Raw genomic sequence first — 27644 nt, forward strand, 5'->3', positions numbered from 1 at the left:
TCTAATGTAACATAAATATTAACTTGTTCGTTCTCCCTTAGTGTAAACGTTGGATGCGGTCCAGCAGAAGAAAGGATTTTGTTGACCGGACTACATGCAGTCGCCGATATATATTGTGAATGCTGTAAGACCACCCTGGGTTGGAAATACGTAAGTGTATACCTACTGTATTCATTATTAATCATTATCGTGTCCCGTGAATAACGTAATAGTGTAATATTTACAAGAATAAGCTTAAAAACCAAAAATACAATTGAAGTTTTAAAAAAATAATTCGGTGTATAATATTATTTAATACTATCTCAAGAGTTTTTAACTTTTTAACATATATATATATATATATATATATTATATTGCTCAGCTTAAAATTATTGTTATAAGATCTTTTCCGTTGCGTCGTTATTCTACGAACTACGGGTATTTGCATTTCTATGAATTTCTCTGAACTTGAACCGATATATTTTATGAATACAATTTCCCATAAAAATAATCCTATTAATTATTATAATTCATGAATCTACTCATTTTTCATAATACGTGATACCTACAAACAAATAATAATATAATATTCTATAGGTGTAATATGCTATAAGGAAAATTTTCCCAGAGGATTTACTAATTAGTAAAGTTTGAGATTTAATTCACTGTTTCTTTTAAAAGTATATACCATATAATATTATGTTCTGATTTTGTATTTCTGCAGTAGTATTTTGTTAACATTGATTATCTATTCAACTATAATTTTTTAAAGTAATAAATCTTCATAAAATTATACATTATAATATACTTATTTTAAATCATAACCATACAATAAGATAAAACATTTAGGAATAAACGTAATTTTATATGACATAAAATTATTTTTAAAAACGTTTATAGTTTTTGAATTAATGAGGGTTTTTCAATAATAAAAAAAAATAGGTTTGGTAACTCACTGGTTTTATTTTTTTTTCTTGTTCTTGCTTAAACTATTATTATATTTTTCTAAAAATGTACTGTAATACGTATGGGGTTATTCGTAACGCCTACATACAGTATACATGCATACTACTAAACAACAGAATATACATTATTATTTTGGTACGTGCGTATGTTGCAGGAACACGCGTTCGAATCCAGCCAGAAATACAAGGAGGGCAAGTACATAATCGAAATGGCACACATGATCAAAGAAAACGGCTGGGAGAGTCCGCCGAAAAAATGAACTCCTATCGTCTTTCTATCTATCTCTCTCTTTGTCTTTCCCGTCATGCGTTTCTCTCGTCAAATTCTCTTTGTTTTTCCCTGTCCACTCTACTCTACCAACGCATACCTACCCAACCACACCAAAATTCACTCTCTCTTTTTTTTTAATCCAATCTCGAAAAGTTTGACGTTTTTCCGGACAATCTGTTGTTGGTATTGCCAACGAATGTTCACCGTGACCGCGACAAATGTTATCACACAGTTATGGCCACAACGAAGGTGAATAAAATTATATTCACGCTTGTCATAATATTATCGCCATCGACCTAGCTCCGCTGGATATGCATGCGCAAGCGATCAACGGTAAATGACGGAGGGAAATCTCAATTAATACACTGAAGTTAACGCTAGCCGATTAGATTACGGTCTTATTATAATTATTGATGGAGTAGTAATTAACTAATGGTGTACCTATTTATAATATTAAGTATTTTTGTGATAACGTGATCGTATATAAGAGTAATAACTAATAGTAAGTAAATTCGGCACTGTGAATCGATTGAAAAAAAAACAACACAAAATTAGAGATGAATACTCATCTTCCAAAGCTTTTTACTCGATGCATATTATATTTAATAATTATGGCCACAAAAATAGATTTATCAGTTTATTGATATTTCGAAATAGTGAAAAAAATAACTATAAGTTCTTGCGTTGTACAAATAATATAGATAAAATAATATAAATTTATTTATTTTATTTTGATAAATTCATTATAATAATGAAATATTCGTAATTCGTATTATACATCATAAATCAATAAACACTATAAAATATAAATTATATATTCAATAAATTAACGCAGGGTTTCGTTTTAAATATAATTGTTTTCGTAAAATTAATTTCAATTTTATTTTTATTTAAATATTTTTTTTTTGACAAATTGATTCCCGATCCTATGAATTTTGAGAAAAAATATTTTTATTTTCTATTTTTATGTTATTCAAATCCATTTAAGACATACCTACAAAGGCTAATCAAAAAATTACTAACCAATAATAAAAAAAAACTAAAATTCTTGATAAAAAAATAAATAATAAATCGCGCTGTTTACAATAATCTACCGTTTCTTATAATATACACTTTACTATAATATCACTATTATTAGATCAATCTATTACAACATATTATAATTACATATACAATTAACACATTTTTTATTTGTCGGCTTTAATTCGTAATAAAATTATATTAAACTTTGTATTGATTGGTTGGTAGGAACTGTATTTTCATAATTAAACTTTTAATACAATAATTATCGATATAAATGTTATTTTCACATACAGATTACAGATGAGTGTCCCTTATTAGACGGTTAGTTGTTAATTGTATGACGGAGCGGCGTAGTACGTATGTCACTCGACGTTTTTATTACAGAAGTCCCGTTATTAAATTCATCTAAACTAAGTACTAATAGACATCATGTCAGCATGCAATAGTGTATGTTTATACATCGCCTTGGTAATGAGATAAAGGTATAGATAATATTGTACTTTAGCTTTAGCGTATAGCGTATAAGTAGTTATTGTATTTAAAGTCAAAATAATTTAAATAGCTGTAATAATAATTCGTAATTACTGTATCCAATATGCTATATTAATGGTAGTATTTAAAATAAGTTATTATTTTTTTTATATTTAAAATAATGCTACTTCAAATTATTGTACTTAAAACTACTGGTCTCAAAAAAAAAAAAAATCCAAAAACATAAATATTAAGAGAGTAGTTACTCTAAATCCATCGGTACATGTTATATAGCAATTTAAAAAACAACTTCCATTTTATTTTTGTCATCGACTCGATTTTTTTCAACTATATTATTTTGTATTTTGTATTTTTATTTTTATTTTTATCATTAAAGTTCCTGTGAAAACAACAAACTTTTCCACTTGTCCTTGACAAAACTGATCTCAAAATATAATAAAATATGCTTTATTATGTTTTTATTAATTAACAGAATGGGTGAGTTATATGAATATTTTACTAGAAATGTAAAATTCTGTATTGGACCAATGGAGATGGAACTAGCACAACTCTGTTATTTATATAATATACGATCATCTGGAGAATCGTTTGTAAGAAATAATAATATATGTTCTCGTCCTAATAATATATTTCCGAGTCACATATTGTGTGATTTTCCTAGTTAAATTGTATTCACTGAGAATAATTTCAAACTGATAAAGTGCCTATTACCTATTTTAATTATCAAACCATAAATATTATCGATCGATAAATATTGATCTATCGCGGACGAGATTTAAAAAATATACATGTATATATAATATAAACCCATGTATTATATATTTATATCAGCTTCATATTTTCAAATATAAATTTGTTTTCTCATTATTTTTTTTTTTTAGTTAATTGACTTTCTTTTTTAATTGACTAGGTACCTATATCCATTCAAGTAATCGATGACCAACCTTAATCCCTTTGTTTTCCATGATCAGTAGACATAATGTGTTTTAACCGATATATATATATTATAATATATCAATCTCTTCACTTTTTACTATTATTATTTTATAAATTTTTAAATCTAGTCTAGTACCTATAAAATATTTCAATAGTATAATTATCATACGTTTTGCAGTAGTTTCCCACGTGGACATTTATAAGAACTCTATTAACATTATCGTTAGACTAATCAATAATAGTGAGATATATTATGTTAGGGATCAAATTACGTACTAGGTATTATAAGTTATTATGTAATAAAAGTATTTGAACGTATAAGATAGAGTTCTGTGTGCTTTTATTATTATAATTATAAGTACATAAAATCCCGTTAAAACTTAATGTTGCTAAATTTCCAAAACTAATAATTTAATATACTTCGTATTTTTGTGTAATACACGTCAAAAGTATTCAGATTATTTTAAATTTTTGATAAGAAAATAATTTACGTTGAATTAAATATTAAAAATACATCAATACCTATTCTACAACTACCTATATACCTGTGTATTAACAAAATATGTGTGTGTTGTACATCTGTTTGTCTGATGTTGAAAATGGGTAGTATTGATGCTATCTAAAACAATTTTTTTTGTTGTTTAAGTTTTATAATATAATATAATTATTAAGTTATTTTAACGTATTGTTTTTTAAAAATTTTATACTTAACATCTATGTTTAATGTTTAGTATGTTTTATATATTAAGTTTCGATTTAGGAACGTTTACCTATTATTTTGAGTTGTGATTTTTTTTCAAAATGTGTATGAATTAAATAAAAGAAAACATTATATGTGAATGCCGTATTTATTTAATTTCATTGTTAACTAATCATATTATACTGTTTGGATATATCAAGTCTATAGAACTTGACATGTATATCACCATATGCATAATCTCAAATTGTCTAATTGTTTGTAATATATTATATTATGGGTAAATAATAATTATCAAAGACTACTTAAAATAATATATGTATATATATATATATATTTCTAAGCTACTAATAGTAACTATATTTTAAGATATTTACTATTATTGTTACTTATTTATAGACTATAGAGCTATAAATGCATAAACCTTATTACTATATTAAAGTTAGCAATGAGTATTGACGTACGGAGACCTTGAAACGTTACTTAACCTATAACCTAACAAGCAATTTGGTAATTGACGCGCTACAGAAAATACTAAACAAATATGTATTTTTAAAGCACCATAATTTGATTCGGCATCCCTTAAATCGAATGGATATTGAACAAGGCTAAAGGCATGATTCGTTTTTCTTTCATTTAACCTTCATAAAATACTCATAACATTAATCTCAATTTACATATATCTGTATTTATATATACTTTATAGTAGTGGTTAGTTTTTACGAGATTGAGAAAATTATAGCAGAATCGCACAAATGATGTACAAAGCTCTGATTATAATTTTAAGAATCCTAATATTATATAGCGCCACAGCGGTGCAAAATCAACTCCAATATTTAATATTATTGCTATGCTACGCTTGATTTTGAATTAGATACGTATACAGTTCAATGACTAGAACATATAGGCTAGTTCATTTGTTACGCTGTCAATGAACATTAATCGAGATAAAAAAAGAAGTTATTGAAATAGGTACATAGTAGATACATCATCTATTCTTGTGGTTACGATTTTCAAAGTCTTCAATTCAATACTATCAATTAAATCAATTCTTCGTTACCACCAACCTGCAGTTTAAAACATTTTAAATTGGATTTACTGAGAAAATAGATTGTTGTACGATTGTGATTTGATTATCTGTCCAACGATAACCGTTTAAATTGTTTTTCAACTCGTATTAAATTTTTATATATAATCAAATATACCTACTACGGATATATAATACCTGCTTTTTATAAACTTTTTCTCGTCAATTTATTTTAGATAGCTGATGGTACCTAATATTATTCATGGTATTGACTGTTTTGTAGAGTAATATAATTGTGAAATTATTTTATTCAACTAAAATAAAGCATGTCTTAAATAACTATACCATATGAATTTTACAGTAAAAATGTTTGCCACTTCATAACTTATAGTGGTTGATATCTTGTTTATTTTTAGTTCAGTTATGCGGCAATATAATAGTGTACCTAACCATGCTAATAATATGACATAGGTATACTATATTTTCTATTCAAATGTTTTTTTATATCGTCAATACACATGCCTTAACGATTTTTATCGACCATAATATATCTAAGGACAGCAACCCCAAAAGGGTTTACGTCTTATAGCTTGTAGCCTTATAAACTATTATACCTTTTTCGTGGCTTACACTTATACAATTTGACCAAATACTATTATATTGTATATATATTATATACTATGTATAGTGTATAGATACAAATGTACAATACTACTGCCCTACTGGGTTTACGTGCAACAAAATTAATTTTAAATGAGTTGTAAAGTTATTTAAGCAATAAAACGAAATTATTGATATTTATAGGAGGTATTCGTGTTGTAAATAAAAAGTAAAATAACATACATGGAAAATATGGTAAAAATAAAAATGGAAATAAGACTTTTATTATATACATATAATGATTAATAATATGTTCAGTCAGTCCAGTCTGTTTTTATGTCGGATTAATTATCCTTTTTAAAACTTACTACCTGCAGAATATGGTGTTTAATGGATTCTATCAGTTTTGTCAGCTTAAAATAGAATAAAATACAATGCAAGTTATTTTTTATAAGGAGATTAAAAAAATTAATACATATTGTACAATTAATATTTTTATAAATACTGCTTTTTTATCTTTATTAGGTGGATTAGGTGATATATATTAATAATATTGTTATTTATTAGTTCTGGCTATAGTTAACATGTAACAGGTGTTACATTATGTTCCCGAATAAATTATACTACACTAATAACATTTTAAGTCATTGAAAGTTCTGTTAATTCAGTGTTTTCCATCAGGGATATTTCTTTCTAGATAGGAATTTAGATACTGCATGGGGGAGGAAGTAATATATATCAATGATAAAATTGTAACAATAATATACAATTTCTATAGTAACAATAAATAAATTTGAAGAAAATAAATATTGTTTTATGGCGAATGGAATACTAACAATTATTATTATAATGATTAAAATATTGTCCTATTCGCAAGTAATAGATAGATAAGGTGTTTGAATGCGGGCCGTTAGATAAGGTTAATATTAAGACAGCGTCTTAAATAATCATTTTAATTTTTTAGATAATAACAAAAAAAGTCACCAAATTTTTTAAATTAGATTTTTAAAAAAATCTATAAGTATAGGGTGTAAAATAAAAAAAGTTGAGAAACACTGTATTAGTTTCTTTGTTTGGACGAATCGAATTGTTATAAATAAATACATACACATAATGTAGCCGTACCTATAATTTAAAGCCGTTTTATTATTTAACTAAAGATTCCTTGGAGTTTATTCGATAATATTATATAATATTACTTTAGGCTTAAAACAAAACACTATTCCTAATCCCTTTTGTTTTAAAATGGTTCAAGTTTGAAATATAATATATCCTCTACTGATTTACATTATTCTTCAGCATTTAAAGTATTCAATATTGATTTATTTTATAACTGCACATAATCATATATCATATAAATCCTAATATATTTATATATATATATATATATATATATATATTATACATAGATAAATTCATATTTTAAAACATAAGTTATATAAACGAATATGAAATGATTGATAATGCTTCTGGGATCTATGGACACTATAATATTAAGAAATTACAAAAATCGATTTAAATATACGTGTTTTAGATATGTTCAAACCACCCTGCATATTCTTTTATAATTTTAAACACACTTAATCATGATATTTTTTAAAAATATATATTAATGTATATTATAGGAGGCGGACATCTCGTATTCACGTTGAATAATGAATACAATCAAAACGGTCTACTTAAATATTAAAAATATGTTTTTATACTCTAATTTATATTAACTAGATTATATTTACCAGGTAAGTCGTACTAATAAAAATGTAAAAACGCTTGATAGCCGACACCCACGCTCTAAGCACTTTGTAGTTTTAAACTTTTTCCAGGAGTTTAAAATTATTATATAATAGCAGTATTACGGATAGTCTAAAATATTTTTAATTCAAAATGCTTTGTTGTAATACGGACACACATCTAACAAATTATTTGTCGTGCACTTCAATACGTGTCCTCGAACATTTTATACGTACTCGTGTATAACTAATTTTTTTATACTAGGTATATTTCTATGACGTTTATTTGAAGTATAATATATCATTTGTTATTTATTTTATACCTTTATGGTGTCTATACATTATGTAATAGAATAATATTATTAAAGACCGATATTCGCATACGTTAAATATTCAAGAGAGCTATATTTTTTTTGTGTTCATTTACTCGTACGTAAATTATTTTTTTTGTACCTACCCATAGTACCTATAAATATTTTAAAGCTTATTTAATTATTACGTAGATATTCGTAATCCTATTTATTACAATATTTCGAGAAAAAATAACTTTTTTTCCTGATACATTTGCCCTGAACATATATTAATATATTACTGGCCATTTTTAAACAAGAAAACACAATGAAACGCTTTGTAGACTTTATTTGTTACCCGCATCCTATCGGAATAAAATATGTGATAATAATATTAGTTTGTAGACTTAAAAGGCCGCTACACCAACATTTGTTTTCCCTAATATATTTTCTACATAATATAGGAACAATAATATTCCATATTTTTACAATCACGACTCTCAGTTGAGGACAAAGGCAGCTATTATATATTTTATAAAGAAGAATATTTCCTGTACATTGACCGGATAGGTTTTAATATTTACATTTTTATAAATACAAACATGTTTTAATTTAAAATAATTTTGATTGTTTTTAACATTAATGACTTATTCGAAAATGTAAATATTAAAAATCTATCCGGTCAATGCACAGGAAATATTCTTCTTTATAAAATATATAATGGGTACCTTTGTCCTAAACTAAACCAGAGAGTCATCGTAATCGTGGAAATACGGAATAAATTTGTTCCTATATTATGTGGGAGTTGGACAGAGATAACAGATGTTGGCGGGGCGGCCACTTAATAATAAAAAATAGTTCAACAAAGTCATGTTCGGATTATGTTTTTGAAAACATGGTCTAAACCAAAAACAAGAACACGTGCGTTTCTAATTATTCTAACAAATCATTCCCGATGTTAAGTTTTTTCAAATCTAATATTATTTACAGCAGTTACCACAACTTTCAACTTAAAGAAACCCACCTCATTTTCTAAGCAAACTACTGTACCTCACTTCCTTTTTATTATTACTATTTTACGCATCACGAAATTCATGTTAGTCAATGTCATTTGCATACATAAAGTAGTTACTTGCTGTGCGTGTTAATATATTTTATTAGGTTTGATTTTTGGTAGGATTACTCGAATTCGCTTTATTTTTGCACGCAATGTCATTATGTCAAACAACAACAACAACCAAAAAGAATTAAGAATTGGAAACTTTTAAAACGGTTTTACGCATTGTCGATCTTTCTCTCATCGACGTCATGTTTTCCATTCAATGTTTGATATAATTTCCGTCAAGTTTTGTTTTGTACACGATTCTATACCAGACGTATAGCTGTTATTTTCTCATCCGTTAGCTACATCATGTCCTTCCAAACGTAAACGTTTAACATCATATTAAATTACCAAAATAATCTATAAGCAAAATTGTTTTATTAAAAAAGTGTATTTGAAGTATTTTATTAATTATTAACGTTTATAATTAAATAGATTATTACTTACTAGCCTATATTTCTCCATAATAACAATAATAGCAGTACAACTCATTATTTTCGAAAGTAAACACTAAACAGATTGGCAATCGAACTTAATTTAATTTTAAATTTATAATTTGTTACAGCGTACTTTTACTGTTTTTATTGAGTCACACTGTTACAGGATCACTGGTTCACAAGATAAACATTATGTAAAACCATCGATAATGCATCAATAAGTATGCACCGATTTACGCACCTTATCGATTGTCTTATAGTGTAATATTATGTATGCATATAAGGAATTGTTTCACAAGTGCATGTGGTCAACGATCCTTCTAACAACAACAAAATATCAAATATTTGATTAGGATTATGCGTTATAATGAACTAAAATATAAGAGTAGCAAATATTTAATTAAAAATACCAATTAGTTTTTGTTAAGCGTTGCGATGGTTTGTTTTGCAATCCATCAAGTTTTATGTGTTTGAATTGACGTCAGACGAGATTAAGTTTGGACCATAAAATGAATTGCCTTTCGATTTATAGAAATACACAAATAATTTATCACTTGTCATTAATGCATTAATGTCGAATATATTTATTTTATTAACATTTAAGGGCAGCCGCAATGAAAGGTCATTATAGTGGCCGTATACCTCCATAGTCCCTGTTATTATTTTTTATTTTTTTATACATGTCGCAATACACTCGATTAAATTGTGCATTTCATGAAAAGTTATCCAGTTTATGAAATGGAAACCATTGAAATACAATATTTTTGTGTTAATTATTTAACATAATAGTTTTGAGTGTTATATTTTTTTTGTCATATTACTAAGTAAAAATGTATTCTAAATGTGTGTCAAAAACATTCACCCATACTTACATAACACCATTTTAATACATTTACGTAATTATTTTACTGCTGAAATGTCCAATATTGGTGTTCGGTTTAGATTAAATTTGATTTCAATGACAAGTTATCTATTGAGTTTTTTGTAGTTGACCACAGGACACAAAAAGGCCAAGAGAAAGGCCCATGCAGCGATGACGAGATAAAATCATAAATACATCGAGTTTGGGAGTGAACAATGGAAAAGAACTTTGCTTACAATGGGTATGCTTGGAGGCAAATGGTTATTGCAGCAATGAACCTAAATGACCCATAAAAGTCAAGAGAATAAATAAATTAATGATGACCATGTATGTCATAGATTATAAAAAATTGAAAATTGAAAAATAAATACATGCATTATATAATTTAATGTTGAATTTTTTTTTGAAAAAAGGCCATTTTTAGTTTTTACATTTACATTTTAAATATTAGTACATTAATAGATTTGAATAATGAATTTCAATAATATTTTTGTGGCTTAATCATAAACGATACTTTTTAATAAATATCTAGTATTTTTAATAACAGTATTAATGAATTGTAAATACATACTATTATAAACACAACTGTATCTACATTAATTATTTTTTATTCTGGCTTTCTTGCTGGCCACCAACGTGTTGAACATGGTCATTTTATAATCCAATTTACTTATGTTATTTATACGTTTAAGATCATGCCTCCCTTTCTATTTTATTATTATTTTTAAGATACCATCAAATTGTATACATATCGTATGTACACAGATATCTTTTTAAATGTATTGCTGGGTTAAATTAATTTTAAATTATAGTATATCATATTCCTATCTGTTTTGTCTTAGATTAAACACTTTAGCGTATTAAATATTATTTTTTTCTTATGTTTATTTTATAATATACCATGATTATTTCACCTATAGCTCCTAACACCTATCAATGAATTATATTTTCATTGAAACTCTTAACTATACTCGTATAAAATGTGTTTTTGAAAATTTGAAATTTTATAATTGGTTATTGTATAACCATCAAAATTTAGTTAATACTATTTTAAATATTTATTTTAGTATTTTATAATTTTTATTACATTTCTCATTATAATGGATTAATAATGAAACAAAACATTAAATTATTAAAACAACAACAATAAACGTAAATAGCGAGTACTACATGTTCTGGAAGAGTAGTCAATATAATATGTAACAATGTAAATATTTTGCCGCGTATAAAGCACCTATAAACACGAATGATGATCGTGATTCTACTTCGTTCGTGAATTATATAAATCTTATATTTTATGATTATAATTTATAAACATAGGCTTAAATTAGAATTTACAAAATTCATCAACCACATTCACTACAGTTAGATACGTCGTGTATGACATTAAAAAGTATTTAAAAAAATATTAATAATCCAGTTTACAGATGAATATTGAATGCGAAGTAAAATCCATTTAAAACTATTTTTAGTAATGACTAACGCTCAAATATTAGTAATATTTAATAATACTAAATAACCTCAAAGGCTCAACGTCATGTAGGAGTTGCAATATGTAATTTTATTATTTATTAAGTAGGTACCTAATATGTACTGTTTTTATATAAAATTGTAATTATACAACTATATTGTTTACTTATTAAATTAAAAGTAAAGCGATGTACAAACTTTATTTTAACAAATTACTAAAAATAAATTATCCAAGAATAATTATCACGGATTTATATCTCAAAAGAAAATAGACAAGAATAAGATACTAAAAGTAAAAAAGCTATTTTTTTAGATTATAGCATTACTGCAAAATATTATAGAGTACCTATGGTCTCCAGACTTAAATATTTTGTATTAATGTACTTTGAAATTATAATTTTAAGAACAAAAATAATCAACAACAAACAGTATTCTATTGATTATTTTGTTTTAGCGAATCTAATCGTTATTAATTAAACAAATTGTCATAACATTTATAACCAATTTATTATTGAGATGGAGGTTTTTCACGAATTATTTGACAACATATAATATTATTTTATAATAGGCTTAAGAGAACACAATACTAATCTCTTGCTTTGAAACATTTCAACTTTTAAGAACTTTCCATGAAATAATAAATAACATGGTTTCTTCTAGACTAGTATCATTGATTATAAATACTATATTTATAATAAATGCTAGTATATATAAATCGTAGTATATTAATATATACTTACATAATATTATATGTAGTTATGTAGGTACCATTTTTAAATCTATGACATATCCTTTGTTGATCTACATAAATCTTTAGTATTTCAAGTGTAAAGACAGTATTAATTTTTGTTATATAAGTGTACCTATCCATATATTATATAAATCACAATTTATTAGTGTTTAAAATATATAATTTCTCACTTTAGAATGTAATTAGAATAAACATAAATAAAATGATTATTTATGTTTATAAGCTTTAATTTTAATTTCAGGTATTATTAATTATAATATTAAGAAATTATAAGAACCGAATATGATAAACCGTAATACAATATATTTTATTTTAATATTTTAGATAATATGCTCAAACTATACTGAATTTTGTTTTACATTTTATGAACACACTTAATTACTATAATATTTTTCTACAATAAATTTAGAAGTTATAATTATAAATAATAATCACAGTATATCAAACAAGAATAATAAACATATATTTATCAGTAAATGATTTTAAAAGTTATGTTGTGAATTAAAAAAAAAAAAAATGTTTTTGTATGTTCAATTTTTATTAGTTTTCAATAGCCCTTCAATGTTTTTCTTCAGAAGAAGTAATTCACATTTAGTCTGTTCATCAAAAGATATATCCATAGTAGAACCAACTCTGGGTAATATTGAAAGAACCTTAAAAAAACAACAACATATAAATATAAAAAATGACTATTACTATATTTTAAGTTTAAATTACATTTCCATTGGCTAATGGTACACTGACTGAAGCCATGTCATCTCTAGAAACCGATGAAATCATGAGTGGACTTCCTGTCATTGAAAGTGCAATTTCTCCTTGATTTGGATACCTCATAATCGACATTGGTTCATTCATATTTAATTTTGGTGTAATTATTGCTGAAGATACAGATGGTTGATTAATTGGAGTCTGAAATATATATAATATATGTTTTAATAAAATTAATTTTTTACATATTTAAAAATAATATTAAAAAATAGCAACAAAAAAGGACTAAAACATATTTTGTACTACATATAAAAATTGATGATTGTGTATTTTTTGGGCAATTAAAATCTATGTTAATTATGAAATATACTTATTTGCATATTATATTTTATTGTGCTCTGATATTAAAATTAATTGAATTAGAACAATAATATGTAATTGTTTAATGTTTTGAGTCTAAGCCATTTTTAGTTTTTATATTGAGATTTAAGGTAATCATCCCAGATATGAGTAAAGTATTAAGAAAAAAATTGTTTAGTTAAAAACATTATTTTCTAAAATTTGATTATTTACTTACACATTTAAATTTAATACAACAGAATGCTAATTATAATTGTTATAAAATATAATATAATTTTTATAGTAATGAAAAAATTTTATGGTGTTGTTGTTGTTGGGGTAAAAAAAATAAGTTATTTCGGCTATTTTTATTCTGTTTTAAGGTAAAAGAATTATATTTTTTCCTGTAAAATAGTAATTTTGACATATTCCTTTTTACATTTGTATACCATCCAATTTATAATTTGTTATTAATTAAGAAAAGACTAACACAAGTAATAAAAAATCATTAAAAACCAATAACTATGTTATACATGATTTCTAAGAGTATTATACATTTTAAGTTTCAGTAAGACTCAAGCGATATGAATGAGTATTTATCTAAGTTAATTTTTTGAATATTAATATTTCATACATTAGGTATATTTACTTTGAACTTAGATTCTATTATTTCTGTTAATAGTGGGCGATTATCATCAATGTGTGTGGAACTGCTGCATTTTACTTCGGTTGTAGTAACAGTAGAGCCATAGGTCTTGAATACTAAAAGAACAATTTATAATTATGGTATAGTACTACTAATGTTTTTGAAATAAATTAAAAATACATTTTTTTCATTAAAATCAAATGCCTGAAACAAATTTAAAAATTAATACGGTTGTTAAAACTCTACTTTGTACTATTACCACAGAATTTTTTTTTTTAAATCACTCCAACTAATTACTTAGTAGTTATCTTAATGTTTGAAATGTAAGCCGTTAGGTTGTATGACTATGAATCATTATTATACAGATAAAAAAAGATTTATAGTTTTAAATAGCTACTTATTCTTACCACTTTTTTGTCTGGTCACTCTATTTGTTGTATTTTGAGTAACTAGGCTTGAAGGTTGTTCCAGTTCATTTTTAGTTACACAGTTAGATTTTATTGGATGTTGCTTAAGAATCTGCAAAAATAAATTATGATTACTTGTAATAATAATTATAGTGTAATATAATTAGTAGTATAATACTATGTTAATTGTTAATGTTGGTATAATATAATTTGATTAAAATAAATAAATAAATAAATATCCAATGTTTATTATGTTCTATAATCCAATAGATATTGAAATTGATACGAAGGTAATGTTATGATACCTACTCACCATGTCATAGAGATTACTATGTAATAAATCACCAATATTAATTTTTATCATTAAAAATGCATTTTCAATTAAATTTGTATAGTTTTCAATTATGGCAAAAAAATGATTTTCGATATTTTGTTCTAAAAAACGAAAAAAGCAAACACACAAATTGGATACTCGAACTTAACATGGCATGCATTATGGATATTACTTTCATAATCAAATTCGTATAAAATGTCTTTTATAGTTTTCGATTGATTGCCCATGGTCGCATTCACAGCAGTCAAATTCATTTCAACAGCCGAACGTTGAACTTTTCTTCCTTTGGTACGTGGCATTTTGGATCAACTTATTTCTGGGACAATCAATAAAATATATTACTTTAGATACTTTAAGATTGAAATTGAACTGTAAGTGAACTTGACACGAGTAGTGGATTATTTGCGACGACGGATAACTGTAACACGAATAGTGGTTAGATTAACATGACATCGATGGACAACGATAAATCAAACATACGTATGTTTAATCTATGTCGACACAAAACTACACAACAGGTACACACTAAAATATCAATATAATAATTAAGTACAAACTAATTTAGTAATATTGATATTTTGACTTTGAGCACCAGCCACCAAGCCAACAATGTTTAACATAGTTTTGTTGTACTGAAAATTTGAATTATTATTTATTATCATAATGACAATTGATTATTAATAATTATTATACCCGTTAACGAAACATCTATTTTTATTTTTAACCATTTTCTAGTATTTTATCAGTAAATATTATCTAACTAATTATCCGAGCCTCACTACGATCACAGAATAAAATATAATAATATTTTTGAATATTTCATATTAATATATTTTGTTCCCTGTGGTGAAAATAGTGAAATCATGTTTACTGATTAAATAACAATTCATTGTTTTATATTATCATCTTCATTTATGAACTTAGAAGCAATATAGAAGCATAGAAAACTAAAAATGTACTTGCTTTGAAGTTAAAAATTATTATTTGGTTTATTCTATATACATACATTTATTTTTTGCTAACTTTATTTATGTCTTATATAATTATCCGCGAATCCCGATTCATAATTAGGAATTAGTTTACTAATATTGCTATATTCCGCTAAAAAAACAGTGTTCGTTAGCCTTATTCAAATAGATGATTTTCTTGTAAAAATATCGAAGTAAAAAAATAAATACTCATACTTTTACTTTAGAAACAAAAAATTGATTACTTAGGTTTAGTATATTTATTTGTAAAGCGTAAAGCAGTCCTTAAATTTATAATAAACATATTAATAGTTATTATTAGCTGATACTCACGATTTCATCTGCTTTGTTATTTTATTAACAATATATTTTTACCCGATTTCGCCCTTGCACATTTTTTAAAAAAATTGTACCAAATCTATTTAATTAAATTAATTTTTTAATTAAAAATTTAAACTTAATAGGTATTTTGTTTTTGTTCTTTTTTGTCTTCATTTTTTAATTTATTTCTTTGTATTTTGTTTTTTTTTTAGCTTTTCATATTAAGCAATTACCCTAATTGAAAAATCTCTTTACATATAAAGTACAACGTTTAGTTTACGATTTTCTTGGTCTAAAAACAACAACGTCAGTTCTTAGTGGGCACTGGGCAGTAGCATCCTACGTGATCATGTTATGTATAGTTATATTAGTTACATACTATTATACTAATTAGTAATTTTGTAATAATACTAATATAAACTGCAAACTGCTGTGATATATTGTATATTTTATCTTATTTTAATATACTTTTATAAATTCCTTTTTTTGTTTTTCCATTCATCTGCGCCACTGTCTTACTTGTCAGTGCTAAAATTAGTGTTTCACATAGTCATTCTTGATTGCCCATATTTAATTGCAGATCGGGATTTACATTTTTTTGTGTTATTGACAATTTGACATAATTCACGGTTCAATGTAATCATGCCGTTACTGTCTATTGCCATAAAATCTTCTCCGATTTTTAGAAGTACAATGGCAATTGTTTTGATTGTGCATCATTATACAGTTGTACTTGTAATGTGTAGTCAGACAAATATTTTTTATATGTTCCCTTAATTATAGACATTTTCAAACTTATTTATTTCATATGTCAGTGCCCCTAGTAATCACCGGCAGGGTCTGTTTAAAATGAATAGCTAAAATTACCACCATCTCTTCCGTGATACTCTGGTTACTCTTGATGTCTTTCTAGTGTGATCTAGTGCTTAGATTGCATTTTTATAGGACATCGTACATTCATCCCAAACCAATAGCTTACACTACTCAACTACGGCAAATATTCGTTCGCGGACACTATTTTTACTAAAATTACAAACTGACATTTCCTCGTGAACTAAATTTAATATAAGTTTAAGAACTGAGTGCGCCGTTCGTCCCCCACTGAGCAACGTATTGCAGCTAGTCCAAAGGAAGTTACAGCAACGTCAATTATTTTATGTCTTTCCAGATAAAAGCTAATGCAGTAGATTCTTATTGTGTTAAACGTTGCTATCTTGAGGTACATTAAATGCCCCTTAAAATTACTATTACACTAGACAGAGTTTTCTCTCTATAACTGGAAATAAAATTAATCGTTTTTCGTTATCTCGAGTGTACACAAATAATATTTTTATTACAGTAAGAACAGACAATTTAGCAGTACATTCAGTGTAGTGATTGTGATTTTACGCGTTAGTAATCAATATTTGTAGTCAATCATGATATAATATAATGAAATGGAAAATAAGCGTAAATTAAATGTTCTCACAATTAATATTCACATTTCTACAAAGACAAAAGTAATAGGTATTAAACAAACTTAAATGACAGATTTAATAAAAAAATTATTCATTATTGTAGTATATATTGATATGTACGTAGTATTAGTACCTTAAGTATAAAGTATTCAAATTATTTACAAATTTTTTAATAATCTCGAACTTATTTCCGTTTCCTTGAGATTCGACAAAACGAGAATCTACTGTAAGATATTTAAAATAAACGTTTTTCCAGTACCTGGGGAATCAAAGAAAAACAAATCACTTGTTTACTTTCAATTTTTTGAATAACTTTATTTAAGACTAAGCTTTGTTCTTGGTTCAAAACCAAAAGTGAAACGGCCTCCATTATTTTTCGTTTTGAAGAAGTAGGTAGTATCGTACTGATCTAGTTCTCCTATTAAATCACTACTATAACTTCCCCAATTCTTTGTGGTCTGCTGATCTCAAAATCAAAAAAATCTTTTCCAGTTATAATTATAATTTGGTCTTAAAACTATGATTAGTGATGTGTGGTTTTTTACCTCCACCAATCAGTTCGTCCAAAATCCATTTTACATCCTACCAATTTAGCGCAATTTACGACACTGCTCAAAAATATTATTGTTAAGTAATTTTATCCATATTTTAATATATAATGTGTATTATGATATAAATTCTATGAATAGTGTTAGTCACGATTTAATAAGACATTTATTACCTAGAATAAAGATCAATCCTTATCTAATATATTAAAAATAAAACCATTAATGTGTGTACAAAAAAATAAATAATTATTAATTAATTGAAAAATTTTGCAAATTGTAAACAATATTTAATTAAAAAAGTACAGTTTGGGTTAAGTTAAGGCTTAAGTATAGGCTTCTGATTTTTGGATGGGATTGCAACTATTTTCAGCATATTTTATTTTATTTCAACACATAATGTATATTATACCACTAATGATAATATAATATTACTATAACTTATAAGGGAATGAAAAAAAATAATTACATTAATTTTTATTTTTTTTATACAACAAATCTATAAATATTAAAAATAAAAGCGTTTTTAGTGTCCTACTGTGCTATAGTATAGTAGCTCAGTAGGCCAGACCGTTACTTCTACTGTTCCATGCTACTAAAATATTAACGTATATAAGTTGATTTCTAAAATGTCGTGATAATATTCATATATTTTTATAATGTCAGAACTGTTTATTTTAATGTGAAAGTGAAACACATCTTGTCCACTATGACACTATTTCATTTGTCATGTGAATATTACTTATATATTAACATTAACAATGAAAACATTTTAAAGCTATCTTTATGCTGTTCGTTGTAGATTATTAAAAAAATAAATACGCAACTTTGTCTAGCCTTTGGGCTTTGTATACAAAAGTTTGTGTATATTGTTGAAATACATATATAAGTTGCATAATATAAATTTAAATTTTTAGCGTATAGTCATTGGAATTAGATACTATAGTGAACAATATCAACTAGAACTATTGAACAAGTGTAAAATAAATTTAAATATAATTTCTTTTAGCAAGTTTCTTATTAATTATTTTTTATTGTAATATACGTACATATACATTATAGCCCATAAGTACTTAAGACCGGGACAAGAGTCAAGAATTGGTTTCACAAGTCACGGTCCACATCATCTATTATACAAAAAAAACTTTAAAACACAATTATTACTCTACTTTGTTTTAAAAAAAAATTAGCGACTTCCGTCACCAAAGTAGGCACTTACCGCTTACGGTTCACATAATATAGTCGCATTAGTTTGTTAAAACTAAAAATCTCTACTTTCATTTGTATGGTAAAATTCTAGAATAGAGTTAGTTGAACATACAAAACAATTATTGTAATTATATTACATTATAAGTTTAAAATGTTTCATATTCAACTTGCATTTACAATTTTTTTCATGTCTTGAGATTGTGTATGGCGAGCTTATAATTGTTATTAATTACCTAATCGCTAGAGTTGAATACTGAAAATCTTTGTATAATATGCGATCTTGTCTGGTAATTTTTGGCAGCATATATCTACGTCACATGCGTACCTATCAAAAATCGTTATGATAAAAATCGCTTATATTTTGATATATTTAATAAATATTGATAATACTGTTATTTGTTAACATACCGACGACAGAGCAATTTTTTTACAATTTTTGTTGATATGTTTTTTGCAAATACATTTTCGTATTCGTTTGAAACACATGACAGCATGATGAGTATCAGAATATATAAACATAAAGGTTATAGAATATCGTTTCAGTATTTCACTTTCACGCAAGTTACGCACCAATCATATCAATTTAAGTTCTATAGTTATAGTTATACTAAAAAATTGTGGTTTTCCATATTTATTATTTTGCTTTAAATATTAATTATTACTGCACACGTCTACACACAGTTATTTTCCTATATATTATGAAGTTTTTTCTTGTGTTCCCTAGGTACCTCAATAGAAGGAGTTTGTCAAACTTATGTTTTATGTGTCATAGAAATAAATTATGGAGCAATTATTATATAATAATATTATACATTTTAATGAATAGGTACCCAGGTATTCGTTATTCTGAAATAATAACATTATGACGTGTTAATGTATATCGTATTGTTATGTTTTTAATTTAAATAAAACGTGAGTATTATATATTGGGATGATAGTATCAGTCATAACTCATAACCCGCATCATTGAAATGCACTGTTATAATATATAATCAAATGTAATTTCGTTTCTTTTTTTCAATTCAAATTCACTAAAAGTAAAGCTCGATGTTTTAGATAAATTATTGCATTACATTGATTAAGCAAACAGTAGAAATAAGTATGCAGCAAATGTAGGTATGTTGCATTAAATAAAAATAGTATTTGTAAAAAAAAAAACTATAGTGAGCACTGAGTAAATGTTGGAACATCATGGATCTCCCTCTAATTTAGCTCGAACAGTATATGAGAATATGAAAGTATACAGAATATATAGTAACATAGTATATCATTTTACACCTAATATTACAAATATTTACAACATAAATATAAAATAATAACGTATAAAATGCATGTCTGAACTTGATAGTATTGTTATTTTTTAATAGTACAGAATTTCGATTGTATAAAAGATATTTTAGCATTTAGCATGCATAAACTATAGAAACTTTCAGAAATGATGGCCACAATATTGCAATTGCTATATATATTTAATATTTTTTCGTATTTTTGATACACCAAGTTTTTTTCCATATATGTATAGATACGCACTTAACATACATTGCACATAATATATTATATTGGTAAGCTATAGCCTATACTCGTACATAAGAATTTGGAATTTGGAATTAATTTATCTGACAATATTGTAATAGTTTTTAACGAATAAGCCGGAACAACAAGCACATGGGTAAAAAAAACGGTGTCTACGACAAAAGGTCAATGATAAACAGTTAATTGTACGGGTGTGCGCGAACTATATACGCTACGATATTGCATACACGTATTATGTACAGGGTCTTTCAAATTACGTATTTCTCAATCATATACCTATAATACCTTATTCGTTCTCAAAATCTTGAACATCCCAAATACACGGTGTCTGAAAGATGTAACGTGTACTTATATGAATATAATTTTATTGTATGAAATTGTCAAATCTTCTCGATGTATACATTATGTATTTATGTACAATATATGGATATGTTTGCGAGTGCGTCCTCACGCAATGATTAAATTGGTGAAGTGGTGTGTATGAAGAATTTGTACGTGTCACACGCACAACTAACGCGGATGTAGGTACCTATATAGTGTATACATACAACTCGACCAGTTTTCCGTCACGACCTTATCTGCGTACCTCACTGTATATACGTATATTATAAAAATATAAAATTTATCAATATACGCACATAATATATGTAAATACGACCTCGAAATTTTTGTGCGTTTTTATTTCAAATTCAACGAGAAATTATAATCGTGTATAGACGAACGTATACGCGTATGTTATATAAGTATGTATACGTTAATACGTTATGTACAATATATACCACGGTTACGTTATGCAAATATTGCGGAGGTCCGTCCTCACGAATGTTATACATTGTACCACGTCCTGTGACCCCTGTAAGGTACGTATATACAACTCGTAACCTGCAGCTGCAGTCAGTCGTTCGCGAGGCAACCGACGACAACGACGATCGTGCAGCCGGTGCTATACATAATATTTTATCGTGCCACGATTTTACTGTCTATCCCGTGTCGTTGTCTGCTCAACTGGAAAGCGTAAACCAATAATATTGAGCCCGTAACATAACAAATATTTCAATATACCTAATCTCAAGTCCAGCGAATAAGGATAGATGTCGAACCTCCGACGCGTGACCGACGTGGTCCTTGCCATCGTTGTCACTGCGTGGATATCCGCCTCAGCATACACAGGGGCGGTATCAGCTGACATCCACAGATACGAGGCTGACTGGACCAGCTTGGACGCCAGACCGTTGCCTGCGTGGTACGACCAAGCCAAGTTCGGCGTGTTCATCCACTGGGGCGTGTACTCAGTGCCAGCGTTTGGCAGCGAATGGTTTTGGTTGAACTGGAGAGGTAACAAGTGAATTGTAAATCTGTAATGTTTGTATATTGGGTTATTCACCAATAAATATACTCATCCCCATTGTTTTTTTTTTTCAATACTAGGTATACATTTATTCAAATTCTGAATTTTGAAACTTTTAAGTTTACCTAAGGACCATAATATTTTCAATTATTTAGATTTATATACCATTTAATTATGTAATAACTATCTTACGATACAAGAAAATTTTAAAAATTATAAGCATCTAAATCAAATTTAGACGTGTAGAGCATGAGTTATTAAAATGTATAATAATATTAATATAGTAAGGATAATCGTTCAAAAAAATATCTGTAATAACGGATCTAATATTTATTATACTAGGAATAAAAAAACTATTATGGAATATTGATTGATTAATATTAGTTAAGTACTAACATTTTACATTTTTAAACCATCCTTTCCCTCTTATTTTTTAAATCCATTCATAGACCTATCATTAGAATACAAAGTCAAATAACTCAAAAACTATTCACAAAATGTCGATTAAATAGGTACATAAACATTTTCAAAACAGATATATGATTAACAATACACGAGAAAAAGGTGATTCTCATTAAAAAAAAAAAAGAAGTTGGTACCATTCACCACAAAATATTCCTCATAAAGTATAAAAATATAAGTATTTGAAACTATGTATAGTATAATACTTATATATACTTGAAAATTTAAAAAACGGAACGTGATTAAATTATTTATTAAAAGAAAAAAATAGAGGCAAGCATGGTTGATGAATCTCCTGTACAGCATGATGCATTACTACGATACATTATTATTTAAAATCGTTTTTGTCGTGATAATTAAGTAATCCAGACATCCAAACTATAGTTTCATTTTGACATAATTTCATAGTAGAGAAAAGTAAAAGTATTTTTATTTTTTATTTAGTTTTATAATCATCTATTAGAATTTATATTTTGCATTATTGAATATTTATATAATTATAATATCTACTCAAAATGCATAGAGATTATTTTAGGACCGATATAATAAACTATCAATTTTAAAAATGTATGTTGATTTCGCGTTATTAAAACATAATCGGGTTTCAGATGAAATAATATTTTCTTAGATTACTCTGTCGATTTCCGTGAGTACATTTTAGTCGTTATAGGGTTAGGACTTAGTATAGTTAGTAGTTACTGACTCTAAATTCTAAGTTTATTTTTTTATTATTTTAATATGCTTATATTAATACGTTTGTTTGAGTAATTATTATAAACGTACAATTACATGAATGATTGTCTATTGTATGTTTAACAAGATGAAAGTACACAGCACCAATTTTTTCTTTAGTGTCATATTTGTTTATTGTTAAAAATACAATAGACGTGCATATAAAAACGATTTACAAGCATTCTAAACGAAGTTATTCATATAAATAAATTAAGATTGATTGTTAAATTAAAATCTTGTAAGATAGGGTTAACGTCTAAATTACTAGAAACAGTAGAAACTTACATTACACTTGCCATTATGATAATCACTGAATCATATAATTACGAGTATTATACCTAATAATTATTTTTCATATTTACTCGACTTATACAGGTAGGAAGGGCGCAAACTATGTAAACTTTATGACAAAAAGTTACAAACCGGGTTTCACGTATCAAGAATTTGGTCCCCAGTTCACCGCGGAGTTCTTCGACCCTATGCAATGGGCCAGTATCATCAAGGACTCCGGTGCAAAGTAACTATACATTATGTAATTATTTACGTAAAGCTTTTCTTTTTTACAAACTATATACTGTATAGGACAGTTATAGGATAAATTTCCACGACTAAATGTATGGGTATTATTAGTGCATTACACATTAGAAAACTCGAAGTAATGGCCGCAGTTTTTTGTCGCACAAAATTTGAAAAACTTTATATACAGTGCAGCTGTACAATAAAATTAAGATCATCGCCGTGTTTATTTTTTCATTAGCTTAAAACATGAAACAGATGAGCAATATAAAAACACAATGACAACTCTACCCACCCCGCGTATATTATATGTTCAATAATAATTAATTTAAAATAATATTATACTCGGTTATAATATTATTCGTTACAATAATATATATCTATTTATATAATATTATTTAGATACGTAGTATTGACCACTAAACACCACGAAGGTTACACACTGTGGCCTTCGAAAACATCATTCGGATGGAACTCTGTAGACGTCGGACCCCATAGAGATTTAGTAGGTACGTATATATACAACTGTGGAGTTTTTACGGCGTATAGTGCGTATAGTATGTATTGGGTATCATAATTATATTGGTGTGTTTTTGATGCATGAAGGTGACCTGAGTAGAGCCATAAGAAGTTTAAACAAGACTCGGTTTGGGGTGTACCATTCGTTATACGAATGGTTTAACCCACTTTGGTTACAGGACAAACAATCTAATTTGACCACTAACACTTTTGTGACCGAGAAAGTTCTCCCAGAACTTTACGAATTGGTAAAAATATTGATTATTATAATTAACGTTTAAATATATAGGTATAATGTATATATACTTATTACTTATATGATTAACCGCACCAATAAAGTAATAATAAACATTCTTTATAATAATGGAACTTTAGTAACTATCATATACTCGTATACAATAATATATTATATAGGTGAACCATTATAAACCGGAAATCATATGGTCGGATGGCGAATGGGAAGCGCCGGACACTTACTGGGATTCGTTGAACTTCCTCGCTTGGCTCTACAACGACAGTCCTGTCAAAGACACAATAGTGGTAAATGATCGATGGGGTGGCAATACACTATGCAAGCATGGTGGATTTATGACCTGTGCAGATAGATATCAACCAGGTATTGTATAATATATTATAGCTATAAATTTGATCATAAAATTAGATTAAATACATTTTGAATATACGCGTATGTAAAGCAGCGTGTACTCAGTGTTTTTACATATTATTAAGTCGTTAGTAAACAACATTTTTACTATTTTTTAAGTTTTTAATTGTTATTTTTAATTCCATGTTCCAAAGCAGCATATTATATTATTAGGAATATTTTTAAATAAGTATGAAAATCCAATTGGAAATACTATACTTAATTAGTTATAACTGTTATTGTTATTATTATTAATTCAAAGTTTATATGTAATAATGATAGAGGAATCAAGAATAACCTAGTTTTTATACGCTTAGAAATTATTTTGTTATATATTATAAGCAACTGTGCTAGTACAATGTCTATAGATTATACATATTATTTATATTTCAGGGAAGGTAATTGGTCGAAAATGGGAGAACGCTATGACAATCGATAAGTATTCGTGGGGCTACAGGAGGAATGCTCGAGCATTAGATGTATACTCAATACAGAATTTAATCACCCAATTAGTTGAAACAGTAAGCTTTGGAGGTAAACAACTATATACAGACACACTGTATAAGATTACTTTATAAATAAATTTACTTTATTATATTTATTGAGTACATACTACTTATATGTATATATATATATATATATATATTTGTTTAACTTATTAATAATAAACAATAATATATTGTATTTAAAAAGAAAAATATGAATTCACAGGTAATTTGTTACTAAACATTAGTCCTACTAGTGATGGCATGATACCGCCATTACACGAAGAACGTTTGCTACAAATCGGCCAATGGTTGTCGGTTAATGGGGAATCTATTTTTGATACCAATCCCTGGTTGGCATGTCAAAATGATACACAACATCCGCATTTGTGGTAAAACTGAAACAACAGTACTTGAAATACATACATATATACATTCATACATTTATTATATACTTGGTTTTAAGGTATACGCAAGGGAAAAATACTTCGACAATTTATCCGATAGTTTTGCAATGGCCTGATGGTAATTTACTCAACTCTGCGTGTCTGGATAAATTAAATATTGAGTCTATTGTTATGCTGGACACACAAAGTAAACTCAAGGTAATTTAATAGATATTATATAGGTACCTAAGTAACTTTTCGCGTTCGTATATAATATAATATATTTTGTGTATATACATAATAAGGTACCTATATTATGACTTATTTTTCATGTTAACTATTGAATATTAAATTGTTATAGTGGGTTCAAAAAGCAGAAGGCGGTTTGATGATTAAGCTAGAAGATAAATCGAAAACCAAAACTAATTGGGGCTGGGCTCTACGGGTGACTTTAAATGTTTAATAAGTGTTTTTTCGAGAACTGTATCCTTTCATTTGTACAAGCAATATTTCATAAGAAACAACTGTGCCAAACATCTATAACAAAAATATATAATTAACAGTTATACTCTAAAATTAACGAGTAAAATTTATAAATAAATTTAAATTAGGTATAGGTACCATACTCACAGTTAATAAGAATCTTCTGGTCATTAAAAACATGTGGCTTCCGGTTAGTCCGATATGATCTTTTTGTATTTGTAATAAAAAAAATTCCACCTAATCAAATTACATTAAATACATTAAATTACCCATTAAATCATTATACTATGTTTACGTTTTAACAACTAAGAAATTATAGTAAACTGAACTCACCTCGTTACAAAATGATTGCTGTGATATTTCATAAAGCGATCTTTTTGGCAATTTGCTGTTCTCGTATATTGTAACAGAGCATAGACATAATAAACATCCTCTCAATGAAGAAACCAAAAACGAAAGTATGGCATGAACATAGTGACTTAGACTGTAATTTTCATTTGTTCGCCTGAATATAATAATTTCAATATAAATTGCTAAAGAATACATGGGCTCAAATTTAAGTTAATGTTACAACATAAAAAAAAATTATTTTTATTCTGGTTTGTTTAGAAGTACATTTAGAAAGGTATTTACATTAAATTATGTTATTTGGGTCAGTAGTTTTTTTAATGATAACCTATTAAATAAAATATCGATGTTTGTTGGTTTGATTTAAATTTTAACCATTTAGTTAATATAATAATGATAATTTAATTTAATTTAGAAATAAGGTATAAAGAGCCGAAGACTCATTGTAATTTATAGTATTAGTATTTTTTTTTATAAATATTATAGATTATTTCCTATTTGAACTTTTTTGTGTAAAAAACAATAAATTTATTTTTTATTTTATTTGTATTAAAAATACCTAGTGAATTACTTTGAATTACTTAATTTTTGTTGAAGATTGTTCGCAGGATTTTAAAATACAC

At 26.5% G+C, this 27644-nt stretch overlaps 3 protein-coding genes across 3 annotated transcripts in view; 2 read left to right on the forward strand and 1 right to left on the reverse strand.

Annotated features, from left to right (window-relative positions):
• Positions 1-1905, forward strand: part of LOC113551717 (protein yippee-like 1) — a 36224-nt gene extending 34319 nt beyond the window's left edge. Inside the window, exons 4-5 of the mRNA XM_026954131.1 lie at positions 42-150; positions 1100-1905. Coding sequence (XP_026809932.1) covers positions 42-150; positions 1100-1204 — 214 coding nt within the window. The 3' untranslated portion in view covers positions 1205-1905. The remainder of the gene's footprint in view (positions 1-41; positions 151-1099) is intronic.
• Positions 1906-13134: 11229 nt separating this feature from the next.
• LOC113553514 lies at positions 13135-15682 on the reverse strand. Its single transcript, XM_026956882.1, has 7 exons — positions 15547-15682; positions 15239-15484; positions 15046-15167; positions 14733-14844; positions 14329-14441; positions 13350-13541; positions 13135-13285 (listed from the first exon to the last, which is right to left on the reverse strand). The coding sequence occupies exons 2-7, from the start codon at positions 15363-15365 to the stop codon at positions 13163-13165; spliced, it is 789 nt and encodes a 262-aa protein (XP_026812683.1). The 5' UTR covers positions 15366-15484; positions 15547-15682; the 3' UTR covers positions 13135-13162.
• A 6181-nt stretch (positions 15683-21863) lies between these two features.
• LOC113553513 (alpha-L-fucosidase) lies at positions 21864-27364 on the forward strand. Its single transcript, XM_026956879.1, has 9 exons — positions 21864-22434; positions 24017-24158; positions 24560-24666; positions 24764-24924; positions 25091-25292; positions 25713-25853; positions 26031-26196; positions 26271-26409; positions 26552-27364. The coding sequence occupies exons 1-9, from the start codon at positions 22191-22193 to the stop codon at positions 26651-26653; spliced, it is 1404 nt and encodes a 467-aa protein (XP_026812680.1). The 5' UTR covers positions 21864-22190; the 3' UTR covers positions 26654-27364.
• Positions 27365-27644: the final 280 nt, after the last annotated feature.

Source organism: Rhopalosiphum maidis, chromosome 2 (assembly GCF_003676215.2).
Source record: "Rhopalosiphum maidis isolate BTI-1 chromosome 2, ASM367621v3, whole genome shotgun sequence".
NCBI lineage: Eukaryota > Metazoa > Arthropoda > Insecta > Hemiptera > Aphididae > Rhopalosiphum > Rhopalosiphum maidis.

What these genes read in the sequence shown, in the direction of transcription:
- LOC113553514 (XM_026956882.1), bottom strand. Translation starts at nt 15,365, where the DNA reads ATGCCACGTACCAAAGGAAGAAAAGTTCAACGTTCGGCTGTTGAAATG. An exon ending in AGTGACCAGACAAAAAAGTG is followed by an intron (nt 14,442 to 14,732) that starts GTAAGAATAAGT and finishes TTGTTCTTTTAG; the next exon opens with TATTCAAGACCTATGGCTCT. An exon ending in TACCATTAGCCAATGGAAAT is followed by an intron (nt 13,286 to 13,349) that starts GTAATTTAAACT and finishes TGTTTTTTTAAG; the next exon opens with GTTCTTTCAATATTACCCAG.
- LOC113553513 (XM_026956879.1), top strand. Translation starts at nt 22,191, where the DNA reads ATGTCGAACCTCCGACGCGTGACCGACGTGGTCCTTGCCATCGTTGTC. An exon ending in ACCCCATAGAGATTTAGTAG is followed by an intron (nt 24,667 to 24,763) that starts GTACGTATATAT and finishes TGATGCATGAAG; the next exon opens with GTGACCTGAGTAGAGCCATA. An exon ending in TGAAACAGTAAGCTTTGGAG is followed by an intron (nt 25,854 to 26,030) that starts GTAAACAACTAT and finishes ATGAATTCACAG; the next exon opens with GTAATTTGTTACTAAACATT.